Raw genomic sequence first — 12,360 nt, 5'->3', positions numbered from 1 at the left:
ATACTTGTTCGAATGAGGGAATCCTTAATTATGCCTGTTGGTGAGGAGTTTATAAAAGTGATGACTTCTCCTTGGGATGGGGTATGGATTCCAATCTCGGCCCCAGTTCCTGTCCCTCATGTCTGCCCTCTGCTGTCGTAAGCAGCCACCATGCCTTGTGTTCAGATGTGGGGAGTAAGGAGCCAGGAGATCACTGATAAAAACTGGGAGGCAGGTGTTTCAGAATTTGCTGAGGGTAGAAGTCACAGTTCAAAAGGTCAGGGCACAGGTGGTGGGTAGGGAGTGGAGGCAGCAAATCTCAAAAGAGTAGTTTCATTCTCTGGATATATTTGGTGAGGAAAGGACCCAGAGGGATGGTCAAGATCACAGGAAAGATTTTTAAGGGTACAGGAAATGTTGCGCATGCTTCTCATCTAACAGAAAGGACATGGGGAACAGAGAAGATCAGACACTTTCTGTACCTTCCAGATATTCACTGAAAAAGGAAGCAAAAGACCTCATGTTCTTAAAAATAACAATAGTAATTGAAGTGCCAAATCGTTGTGTGAATGTAAGATCTTTAAGACAGTTTTTCACAAAACATGACACTTGTACCATCAGCAATACAAGGACAAAAGTATTTTTCTTTTAATAAGTTTTCCTAAAACATAGTAGAGTAAATATACAAGTGGTAGATCAAGTCTGTGACTTTATATATATCATTGTTTAAGGGCAATGCTAAGAGAAGAAAACAAAGTCAACTAAATCCATTTAAAGGAAAAAATTTAAGATAGTAAGGAGGTATGTACATGCCCCCCCCCAAAAAAAAACCCCTAAACAAGTGCATGAATAAGAGAATATTTGGGAAATATGGCCAAGGCTATATTCAACTCTGTTCTACAGTCTGCATTTTGAGCTAAAGGAATTAGCATCAGCACCTTGGAGAGTGGCACACAAGTTCTAAGTCTCTAGGGGTACCTTATGGGAAGGTGCCATGGCCTAATCCTCAACAGTCTCCGTAGTGATGTCACCAACCTCTTGGGCATTATTCTAGCAAAGTCAGGCATTTGGTGAGGGCACTGAATGGTGTCTCATCTCTCAGTTTTTTTTTATTTTAAACCTTCTTAAATGCATATAGAGCAACAGACCTGGATGGGACCTTTTGAAGATAGAAGTGTTATACCTGGGCACCCAGTTTCTACGGACTTCCCACTTTTTCCTTTTAATTTCATAAGCTGCCGACTTCTTCCTACTTAATTTATTCCTGGCTTATGCTATGCTTCAGGAAAAGCAGCACCAACACCTGGCATGTTCCATGATTCGAACACAAGGAAATGTCACCAAAAAGAGGAGCTTGATGGTTTTTTGTTTGTGGAGCATGATAAGCCGGGAGTTCTGAGGGCGAAAGTCAGAAAGTCTCTTGTGTCCCCAAGAAAGATTCCATCCAGAGCTGAAAAGTAGGCTGATGCCACTAGCTTTCCACCAAAATTGTTCTCCCGGCCTCCCTTGTACAGAGGCATGGCCATGTGACTAAATTCTCTCTAATAGAGTGTAGGCAGAAGTGATCGGTGTCACTTCCAAAGCAAGGCTTTTAAGAAGCAGCTTGTGCCTCCCCCATACTTCTCCCCCTCCGCCCTCTGAATGTAGACAAAAAAACAAGGCAGCAGAAATTAATGGAGTCATGTAAGACGGAAGGAACCTGGGTCCCTTAATCACCATATGGAGAGAGTGGGTGAGGTCAGGAACACCCATCTCAGACTATTACATGAACGGAAATTGAACTTCCTTCATGTCTGAGCTAGTGTACATTTGGGGGTCTATTTGTTACAGCAGTCGAATCCACCCTAACTCATGAAGGAGCTCAGGTACCTTGGCCACCACACAGGTCAGCCAAGCCTGGCTTGCGGGTGGGGTCAAGAAGAGGAGACCTGAGATTTTCATTTACTCCCCCACCGCCGTTTTGTGAAGCTCACTTAACTCATCCTTTAGGTACAGCCCAAGACCCGCTTTCTCACGGAAGCCTTTGCTGACTTCCAATGAGGGCCGAGCCCACTCCCGCGAGCTCTCACAGCGCACATCAAACATCACAGTTGCACGTCACGTGTATCAGTGTGATTTCTTGACTAATGTTTATATCTCCACTGCATTTTAAAGTACGCACTTTTCAGAACTCATAGAATGACACACTACTTAGTGCATTTTGTTGTATGTAAATTTCGCCTTAAAAATTACCAAAAACAAATACTGAACTCTGGTTAAATGGCATGTATGCTGAAGAATTTAGGGGTAAAGTGTACCAGTGTCTGCAACTTGCTTTTTAAGTGCATTAAAAATGGGTTGACAGAAAGATAGATGGATGGATGGATAGATGTGTGATGAAGCAGAACCAGTCAAATGCTGGTTGTAGAATCTAGGTAGTGGGTATTAAGGATCTTCACTGTACAATGCTTTCAACCGTGCTATATTCAAAAGTTGTTTTTCCCACAATAAGATACTGGGGAAAAAGTTCAATGAGAGCAGGGACCATGAGTACATTACATGAAAAGAATTGTCCTGTGTATATTATATTTTATATTTTTAATCATACTATTCTATGATTTCCTTCTGTTTAAATTGATATTATGTCATGGACATCTTTCCATGATGATAGGCAGGCAGACAGACAAAGAGAGACCTCATTCTTTTGAATATATCATGGATATACTATAATACGTTTAACTTTCACGTTATTGAACTGTTTTCATTTTTCTCTATTACCAATCATTTCCCATGATTTCCAATCATTTCCCATAGACTTTTGTGTTGCTGAGTTTGAGGTTCTTTATGTTACATCTACATTCACCACAGCGTACGTCTGCCTCCCCTTGCTCCCCACCCCAACTAGCACAGGAGTCCATAGGCAAGAGTCAGGAGTATAACAGAGAAAGGAGTCTCCACTCAAACATCTCAGCATAACTTTTCAAAAAAGATTTGGGTCCTACAGATCACTACCACAAGCACATCTGAAGTCTCAGAGGGCAGGCGATACTAGCCTCAGTTAAATGTTTGTTGTGGCCACATTTGAGGGTTAGAAGAATCAAGTTTGTAATGTAGAGAGTTGTACTGGTGCTGTGTCCATTCTCTATCAGGTACCTGCTGTCTTTCTCTTATAAGGTCCACTCATGCAATCAATCTGGGCAGTGCACAGCTGCCCAATTTATATAGCTGGAGAATAATTTTATCTCCAGTGATCCCTTGACAACCACAGAGGTTAAATTCTTACAAAGTGTAGTGGCTGGTAAAGCAGAGAACTCACAGATGAAAGGAATCATGGAAAACAGAGAGTCAAACTCACCATAAGGAAAAAAAAATTTAACTATGGATGGGGACGGACGTTAGCTAGACTTCACCGTGGTGGTCATTTCACAACATATACAAATATCGAATCATTAGGTGGTATTCCTGGAGCTAATAAAATGGTATATGGTGATTTTACCTCAATAAGAATGCGTGAGTGAATGAATGAATGAATGAATAAAATAGAGCATGAAGGATAAAACTAGAAAAACAAACATTAAATAGTAAATGAGTAATAGATTTGAAATGCTCTGTTACAAAAGTTCCAGAAGGCATCTATCTCCAAGTAAGCCAAATGCGCCAAGAAGCCCTGCTTAGCAAGACAGCCCTTGCAGGTAAACACTCCCACCTGTTCAGGAAAGTAAACTCCAGACTGTTCTCTTTTTCAGAGTTTTTGAAACAGGGCTTACTCGTTTGGAACTCAGGGGCCTTCCCGCTTGCTTTGTCATTTGTTGTATTTCCACAGGTCTTAGCAAAAGGCATGTGTCACTCCCTAGCTGCCCCACAAATTATGACAGTGCTTAAGAGCACATTTTTCTGGGCCACATCTGATACGGTGGACCTGGGAGAGGAGAGGTGTGAAGGCATCACCTCAAAGACCGATGCCTTCCATCTTTGGAAGAGGGAGACCAACGAGCATGCCGTGTCGTTCTGTTTAAGCGGGTTGACCTATGGGGCGCCCCGCGTCGGACCCTGTGCTGACAGCTCAGAGCCTGGAGCCTGCTTTGGATTCTGTGTCTCCTTCTCTCTCTGCCCCTCCCCTACTCACAATCTTTCTCTCTCCCTCTCTCCCTCTCTCTCTCTAAAATAAACATTAAAACAATTTTTTAAGGGGATTGACCTATACACCTGACAAGATTGCAACTGTCAAAAGTAGGCATTCAGAGACACCTGGGTGGCTCTATCAGATTTCGGCTCAGGTCACGATCCCAGGGTTGAGGGATCAAGCCCCGCGTCAAGTTCTGTGCTGACAGCATGCAGCCTGCTTGGGATTCTCTCTCTCTCCCTCTCTCTGTCTGCCCGCCCCAAATAAGTAAATAAAGCATTAATTTTTTTAAGTAGGCATTCAAATATAAAAATCACATTAATTTAAAACCATGGTGGGCAAAACCAGAGGTGCAAAGGTTTACTCTACGTTTTAGAGGATCACTGAGGTTTTGTTATTCTGTCTCGGCTTTCATGACATACTTTGTTTTCATCTGTGATTTGTTTGATGCCACATCCCCAGCCTGGAGCAGAACTCTCAATTATTGTTACAGTTTCCATGGAAACATATGATCTATTCTCTCTCATTCCCTCACTGTTCCCCAAAGACCCACTCTCCCACTTCTCCAGCCACCCCCCAACTCTAACCATTTCCGAAAAGTCCTCTGATACTTCCGTTCCTCAAAAACTCTCCAACCTGTGTAGTTAAGTGACCACAAAGGTGCTGAACTATACGTAGAGTATCCTAACCTTTGCAGTAACAAGGACAAAAAAACCCATATAGATATTTGGTAAATTAGCATGTAGGAACCAGGAGCATGCAAATTCAATGAACAAAATGTTTGCATATGGAGGGCAGTAGCAGTGAGGGGGCACAGAAAGGTGTGAACCTGGGAGGGAGCAGACTTCTCAATGTTTATCCTTTCCATATAATTTTAATTATGAACCACGTGAGTACACTGCTTATTAAAAATACAATTTCACTTTTAAAAACTCCCTGACAGGCTCATATTACCGGAACCCCTTCTTCATTTAGGCCCCTTCTTTCGTGGTCATCATCTGAATGCCCCTGTTCTTAGCAGTTTAAATCTCTTGACCTCACAGGTTTGTCTTTCATCCCTAGGCTTCCAGACTCCTTCTTTCCCACCCGGGTTGTGACCCTCTTCCTGTTCTGACTTCTTTTCCAACCTGATCTACATTCCATTTGTATTCATTTATTCCATACGCTTTTACTGAGCACCTACGAAAAGCAGGCTATGTTGGATCTGCAGTGGGCATTTCTCTTCCCAGAATCCTTGACTCCCTTATTACTGTAACCTTCTGGCTCACTGGTCCTGTTAATTCCCCCCTTAGCTCAAATTTGCCACCAGCTTCCTCACGTCCACACCCAGGCTGCTCAGAGGTACCAGCAAAAATCACACAGAGGCATGGACCACTTCCATCACCAACTTTAGAGAGCTGCTCAGCAGTCTTACTGTGTTTTTCTGCTGTCACTCCCATTTCCTGCCCAAGCTCTGCAAACTCTCAGCCTTCACCTCAGATCCCTTATTTCATCTCAGCAGATCACCCTGTGACCCACGGACAGAGAAAATGCATGCATTCAATCCATAGGCACTGGATGACAGTGGTGAACAGGGTGAACAGTGGATGAAGAGTGGTGAACAGGGCAGAGAAGGTCCTCCTCTTGTGGCATTCAGCTCTTAGCAAGAGTGGAGAGACAAACCAACCAACAAACAAGAAGTGTACCATCCGGTTATGGCTGCTAGGAGAGAGTGGAATATGATGGGGAATGATGAGTGGCTGAGGAGGTGGCTATTAGGGAAGGCTTCTCAGAAGAGGTGACGTGGCTGAGATGGGAGTTATAAGAAGGAGCCAGCCATGCCAAGAATAAAGGGAATAGCATCACAAAAGCTCTAAGAGACGGGGGCGCCTGGGTGGCTCAGTCCGACTTCAGCTCAGGCCATGATCTCACGCTTCGTGGGTTCGAACCCCACATCTGGCTCCACAATGTCAGCAGAGAGCCCACTTGGGATCCACTCACTCTCTTTCTCAAAAATAAATACATTTTTAAAAAAGTTTAACAACTGTGAGAAAAACAAACAAACAAACAAAAGCCCTAAGAGAGGAAGGGGCTTTCTGTGTTTCAAAAACCCAAGGACCACGGCGGTCAGGGCACCAGGGGGTCACAGGGGCAAGAAAAAGAAGTCAGGCAGAGAACTGGGATCAGATTCTAAAGAGCAATGTAGGCCAAGGACACAGTATGAAATTTATTTCAGTGTGATGGGAAATCATTGAAGAGGTTTATTATTATTATTATTATTATTTTAAGTTTATTTATTTATTTTGAGAAAGAAAGAGAGAAAGGTGCAGAGAAAGGAAAGAATCCCAAGCAGGCTCTGTGCTGTCAGCTCAGAGCCCAATGCAGGGCTCGAACCCACGAACCATGAGACAATGACCTGACCAGAGCCAAAGTAAAGAGTTGGATGCTTAACTGACTGAGCCACCCAGGCAGCCCATCATTGGAGAGTTTTAATCAGGGGAGTGTCTTGACCTAATAATGTAACTGTTCCAGAATGACCACAGGTGCTAAATGGCAAGTTACTAGTTACAGGTAACAGGAGTGGCCGCAGGGAAGTCCAGCGGGTGTATGAGGTTTAGACTAGTGCTGCATCTGTGAAGGGGGAGAGAAGTCAGTAAGTGCACAACATGCTTTGGAGAAGGATGTGTCGGCATTCGTGAATGCATTTCACACGGCCGGGGGAGGGGAGGGAGGCAGGTAAGAACAACTCAAGGAAAACTCCCAGATTTGGGGCTTAGGCTGCAGAGGTGGAGAAGAAATTTATATTTTTTGCACACTTAAGTTCATGGTATGTATGAGAATTACACAAGACATATCTGTGGCACACAGAGGGATTAGAAGACCCAAAACAACACTAAACAACTCAGGAATACTTGTAACACAATCTCAGCTTCAGTAAAACAGCGTCTCCCAGTATCTATGGAAGTATCTAGAACCACTCTGAGTCCCAGGGTCATCCTTCAACTCTGCTGCTGTTTGAGAGGAGGGGTTCCTATTCTTGGCTGCAAAAGTGATCTTTTCCAAAAGGCACATCGGATCGTGTCACTTCTCTGTTTAAAAACTTCCAATGGTTCCCCAGTGCTCTACCAATAAAATCCAAACTCTTCATCACAGCTCACAAGGCTTTGCAGGATCGGGCCCCTGCCCATCTCTGCAACTGCACATCCTCCTACCTCGCCCTGCTCATGACATTTTGGTCCCGACACCTTCTGATGGTACCTAGAGTGTGCCAAGCCCTTCTGCACCTCAGGACCTTTGCACTTGCTATCCTCTCAGCTGGCAACATTCATTCTTCGCTCTTGGAATGAATAGCTAATTCATCCTTATCTTTCAGGGCTCACCTCCTCAGGTGGTCTAAATGGGTTCCCTCTGGATGTGTGTTTCTGGCGCACAGCAGGTTATTCATTTTCTTCACAGTTTTCATTATGAACTGTAGTGGGGATCTACTTTTTACTCTCTCCCTCGCTGGAACGTAAGCCCCATATGAACAGCAAATGTGCCTGCCTTGTCACCTGCCCTTCTGGAGTGGGTGCAGCCCCCAGGCCATACTGTACCTTGCCAAAGCTTCCTTTCCCGAGCACCATCAGGAAGTTAAAATCGGTCAGTTTCATTCGGTCTCTGTTCCCATTGTTGTCAAGTTTGGATATGGTGTTGGTCGTCTTTTCTTCTGGAGCCTTGGTCCCCTGACCGATCTTGGCCCTCTGGCAGAGGAAGCACACAGAACACATCATTAGGGTTTCAGGATGCCCTTGTTGGAGGACACAGGTACACGCTGTGAGCTGTGGTTTCTGCAGCTCGCCCCCTCCCCCGGCCTGCCTCTCAATGAAAAGCATGGCCAACATCCACTCTGCAAGCCCGAAACCTGGAAGCCACCCTTAACACCTGTGTTTCTCTTTTATCCATCGCGTCTCAGCCACCACCGGGAACTGTTCTTTCTTCCTCCTAGCTGTCTCCAGAATTCATCTTCCTTCCACAACCACCTGTTACTATGTCGCACCGGGACAACCCACCTTGGTTCCCCTCTCACTGGGCTTTTCATGCAACCGGAGTGAGCCTCCACCTCTTCATACCCAACAAAGTCGCCACCTGCTTAAAAGCTGTGACCCACTAGGTTGGGGATAAAGACCTCGGTGCTTTCACTGGCCTACATGGCCCGGTATGATCGGGTTCTCCAACCTCATTACTTCTTGGATCCTGCCCTGCAACCCACCTTCATTTTTTCATCTCCCACCTCAGGGCCTTTGCACCTGCTCTTTGCTACTACGGGATGGCTATTGTCTCCTCTTTGCCAACCGAGTTACCCCTGCTTCACATTTTCACTTCCCCAGGGAAGCCTTCCTTAACTGTCTATATCTGGATTAAATGTCCCTATTTGCTTCCTTCATCCACTTTACCCCCCACTTATACTGGATGGTAACTGCTCACTGTTTTCCCCAATGCACTGGAAACTCTGTGAAGGCACAGAATCTATCTCTGTAACTTCCCTGACAACTAATACAGTTTCCTGCTACACAAAGAGATGGATGGGGGAGGCCCGTGTTGGCCCTCAGTGCAGTGGGGGAGGGTCTCGCTGCTGTGAGCAGCAGAATGGTGACTCAGAATAGCAGCAAATGCTTTGCAATGGGGAGAGAAGAGAAGGTCAGCAGTGAGAGATACAATCGCCAGGACTTTGTTACTGGGTTCACCTCCAGGGCTAGAATCCTGGCCCTGGAGTGGATGAGCGGTGCGATCCTGAGGAGGTCAGTCAGCTCACGATGCTCCTCTGCTCAGCTGTCCCGTACTTTAGCATCTCTCTCAGAGAAAAGGCCAGAGGCCACAGACGACCTGGCCCCTCTGTACCTTCTCCGATTTTGGCCTCTTCTCCTTGCATCACCCTGGCGTCATGGCTGTTCTCTGATAGCACCAAACACGCCCTTGCCCCTGGGCCTTTGCACTTGCTGTCCCCTGTGCCTAGAGTCCTCTTCCCTGAGCTTCCTCACTTCGGATAAGACAGCCTTGCCCAACAACGACACGCAGAAGCTCCCAGCCATTGCCATTACCTTTCCTTACTTGTTTCTCATCATATCCCTTATCACCATCCTACAAACCCAATATTTACTTGTTTCTTAATGTCTCCTCTTTGTCCTCACACTAGAACATGCGCTCCATGAGGTCAAGGATTTTGTCTGTCGTGTTCTCCTTTCCCTGGTACAGAGTAGGCACTTAGTTGTATTTGGCACTTAATTGTTTCTAAACCTTAGTCCTCTTTTCGAGCACATGGAGATCATGAGAGAATGTACTTGGAGTTCTTTGCACCATTCCTAGCACATAGTAGGTGCTCAACAAATGGCAGCTATTTTTTTTTTTTTTTAGGTTTATTTTGAGAGAGAAAGCATGAGTGGAGGAGGGACAGTGAGAGAGGGAGAGACAGAAAATCCCAAGCAGGCTCTGCACTGTCAGTGCAGAGCTTGATGCAGGGCTCGAACTCACAAACCGGGAGATCATGACCTAAGCCAAAGTCAGAAAGTCAGATGCTTAACCAACCAAGCCACCCGGGCACCCTAACAGATATTATTATTGTCCCATTATTCAGCTGTCTGTTAGAGACAAAAGAGGCAACAAAAATTTTTTCAGGGTTTTGAATTTCGGGAAAGACTCATTCATTCAAAAACTACCCACCGAGTGCCTGCTAGCTGCCAGGTGATACTCTAGATGCTGAGGATCAATCAGGGAGAAAACCAAACATGGATGCTCAAAGAATTTATACTGCAGCGGGAACTGGGTCCCCCACCCTGTGTCCAAAGGATATTCTGGAGTTATCCAGATAAACAACTTGGTGCCAGCAACAGGAACAGCATTTATGGGCAGAGAGCAAGACATATTCAAAGAACCAAACGCCATTTAGTCTGGCCAGAACACAGAGTGCAAGGTGGATGTGGCACGGGATGGACAGGACTTAACCCTGTCAAGAAGTCAATGCTGGGGCACCTGGGTGGCTCAGTTGGTTAAGCATCTGACTTTGCTCAGGTCATGATCTTCTGATTCGTGAGTTTGAGCCCCTCTGGCCCCGTCTCTCTCTGCCCCTCCCCCCATACCTCTCTCACTCTCTCAAAAGTAAATAAACATTTTTAAAAGAAGCAGTCAATGCTAATTATGAGCATAAAAGGCTTTAAGGAGGCCCTGGTATGATCATATTCCATTTAAAAAAATTTTTTTTAATGTTTATTTATTTTTGAGACAGAGAGAGACAGAGCATGAACGGGGGAGGGGCAGAGAGAGAGGGAGACACAGAATCGGAAGCAGGCTCCAGGCTCCGAGCCGTCAGCACAGAGCCCGACGCGGGGCTCGAACTCACGGACCATGAGATCATGACCTGAGCCGAAGTCGGACGCTTAACCGACTGAGCCACCCAGGTGCCCCGATCATATTCCATTTAGAAGATCATCCTGAGTCCACAGAAGAGACCCATTTGAAGGAGGTGAGTTTGGGAACCACTGGAAGTGACTAGAGACATCAAGGTGCCAGATGCCGGGTGTCTCCGGCACAGAGGGAACAAAGTGGGTTGGTTTGGAGGTAGACTTATCGGAGCTGGGTGCAGACTGGGAGAGAGGCTCAGGGATGAAGCCCTTGGCTCCTGTGTTGAGCACCTATGAGGACAGGATGCTTCTCCACTCAGAGGAGAAGTGGAGAAGGGGCAAGTGTGGAGATGTGGGTGAGAGGGTGGGAAGAGCCTGACTTCAGACACACGGAGACTCCCCCCTTTCCCACAGGGGCTTAAACTGAAGTTTACTTCTTCCTCAGGACACGCCTGTTCATTGTCGTTGCCCCATCTGTCCTGCTGACAAAGCATCCACCATTTTTCCTCTTTTTGCAATTGATGTTTTTTAATTTACATCCAAGTTAGTATATAATAATAGTTTTTTTTTAATGTTTATTTTTGAGAGAGAGAGACAGAGAGAGAGACAGAGAGAGAGAGAGGAGAGGAGGAGACACAGAATCTGAAGCAGGCTCCAGGCTCCAAGCTGTCAGCACACAGCCTGATGCAGGGCTTGAACACACAAACTGCGAGATCACGACCTGAGCTGAAGTTGGATGCTTAACCGACTGAGCCACCCAGGTGCCCCTGTAAATTAATGTTTTAAATATTACAGTGGATAGACTGAAACGCATAAATCTCAAGCGTACAGTTCTAGGAATTTGGACAAATGGATACACCCATGAAGCCAGACCCCAATCAAGAGAGGGAACATTTCTATCACCCCCAGAAAGTTCTCTGTGCCCCTTCCCGGCCAATCCCCACTCCCACGAACACAGCCTCTGTTCTGATTTCTATTCTCATAGATCAGTTTCGTTTGCTCTTGAACTTCATCTAAATGGAATCATAGAGTGTGCCATAACCATAGAGTGGGACATAATAAGGAAGATATATTTGGTCTCTGCCCCTGGTTCCTGACACAGAGCTCCTAAAGTTCTTGTTAATTTCCCGATAGGAGCATCTTGTATTCTAATTCTCTTGGTGGGCTCCTGGATGGGGCATGGTCACCAGAAGGACCAAGCCATGATTTTTCAGAAGCTTGGAATTTTCAGTCCCATCCCAGGGTTGGAGACTGAGTTAGTTAATAATCAGTCATGCCTCCATGATGAAGCCTCCATAAAAATCCCTAAACTATGGAGTTTAGAGAGCTTCCAGTGTGGTGAATCTCAACCCCCTGGGGGATGGAATCTCCTGGGCTCCTTTCAGACCTTACCCTGTGTATCCCTTCATCTGGCTGTTCATCTGTATCCTTTATCATATCCCTTAATATATAATAAACCAGTAGAAGTAAGTCAGTGTTTCCCTGAGTTCTGTGAGCCATTATAGCATTATCAAATCTGAGGAGGGGGTGGTGGGGACCCCTGATTGGTAGCAAGTCAGACAGAAGTGTGGGTGAGCTGAGAACCCACAATTTGCGACTGGAGTCTAAAGTGGGGACAGCCTTGTGGGACCAAGCCCTCAACCTGTGGGGTCTACACCATCTCCAGGTGTCATCCGTGAATTAAATTGTAGGACACCCAGCTGGTGTCCACGGAGGACTGGAGAATTTCTTGGTGAGGGAAATCCACACATTTGGTGAAGATCTGTGAAAGTCTAACAGGCTTCCCTTTATGGAATAAGCAGTCCTTGCATCTGGCTGCTTTCGCTCATCATCGCGTTCTCGAAATTCACCCGTGCTGTTGCCTGAATCAGTGGTTTGTCCCTTTGTATTTGCTGAATAGCGTTCATTGTTTACGTTTATCCATTC

At 45.7% G+C, this 12,360-nt stretch overlaps 1 protein-coding gene across 3 annotated transcripts in view; it reads right to left on the bottom strand.

Moving 5' to 3' along the window:
* Positions 1 to 12,360, bottom strand: part of PRKCB (protein kinase C beta) — a 331,204-nt gene that overhangs the window by 76,995 nt on the left and 241,849 nt on the right. For all 3 annotated transcript variants that reach the window (XM_019430299.2, XM_019430298.2, XM_019430300.2), the window contains one exon: positions 7,654 to 7,800. In XM_019430299.2, the coding sequence (XP_019285844.1) occupies positions 7,654 to 7,800 (147 nt within the window). The remainder of the gene's footprint in view (positions 1 to 7,653; positions 7,801 to 12,360) is intronic.

The sequence above is a fragment of the Panthera pardus genome, unplaced genomic scaffold (genome assembly GCF_024362965.1).
Source record: "Panthera pardus isolate Hobbes unplaced genomic scaffold, ASM2436296v1 HiC_scaffold_5, whole genome shotgun sequence".
NCBI classification, from domain to species: Eukaryota; Metazoa; Chordata; class Mammalia; order Carnivora; family Felidae; genus Panthera; species Panthera pardus.
This window is presented reverse-complemented; position numbering and strand designations above follow the sequence as displayed.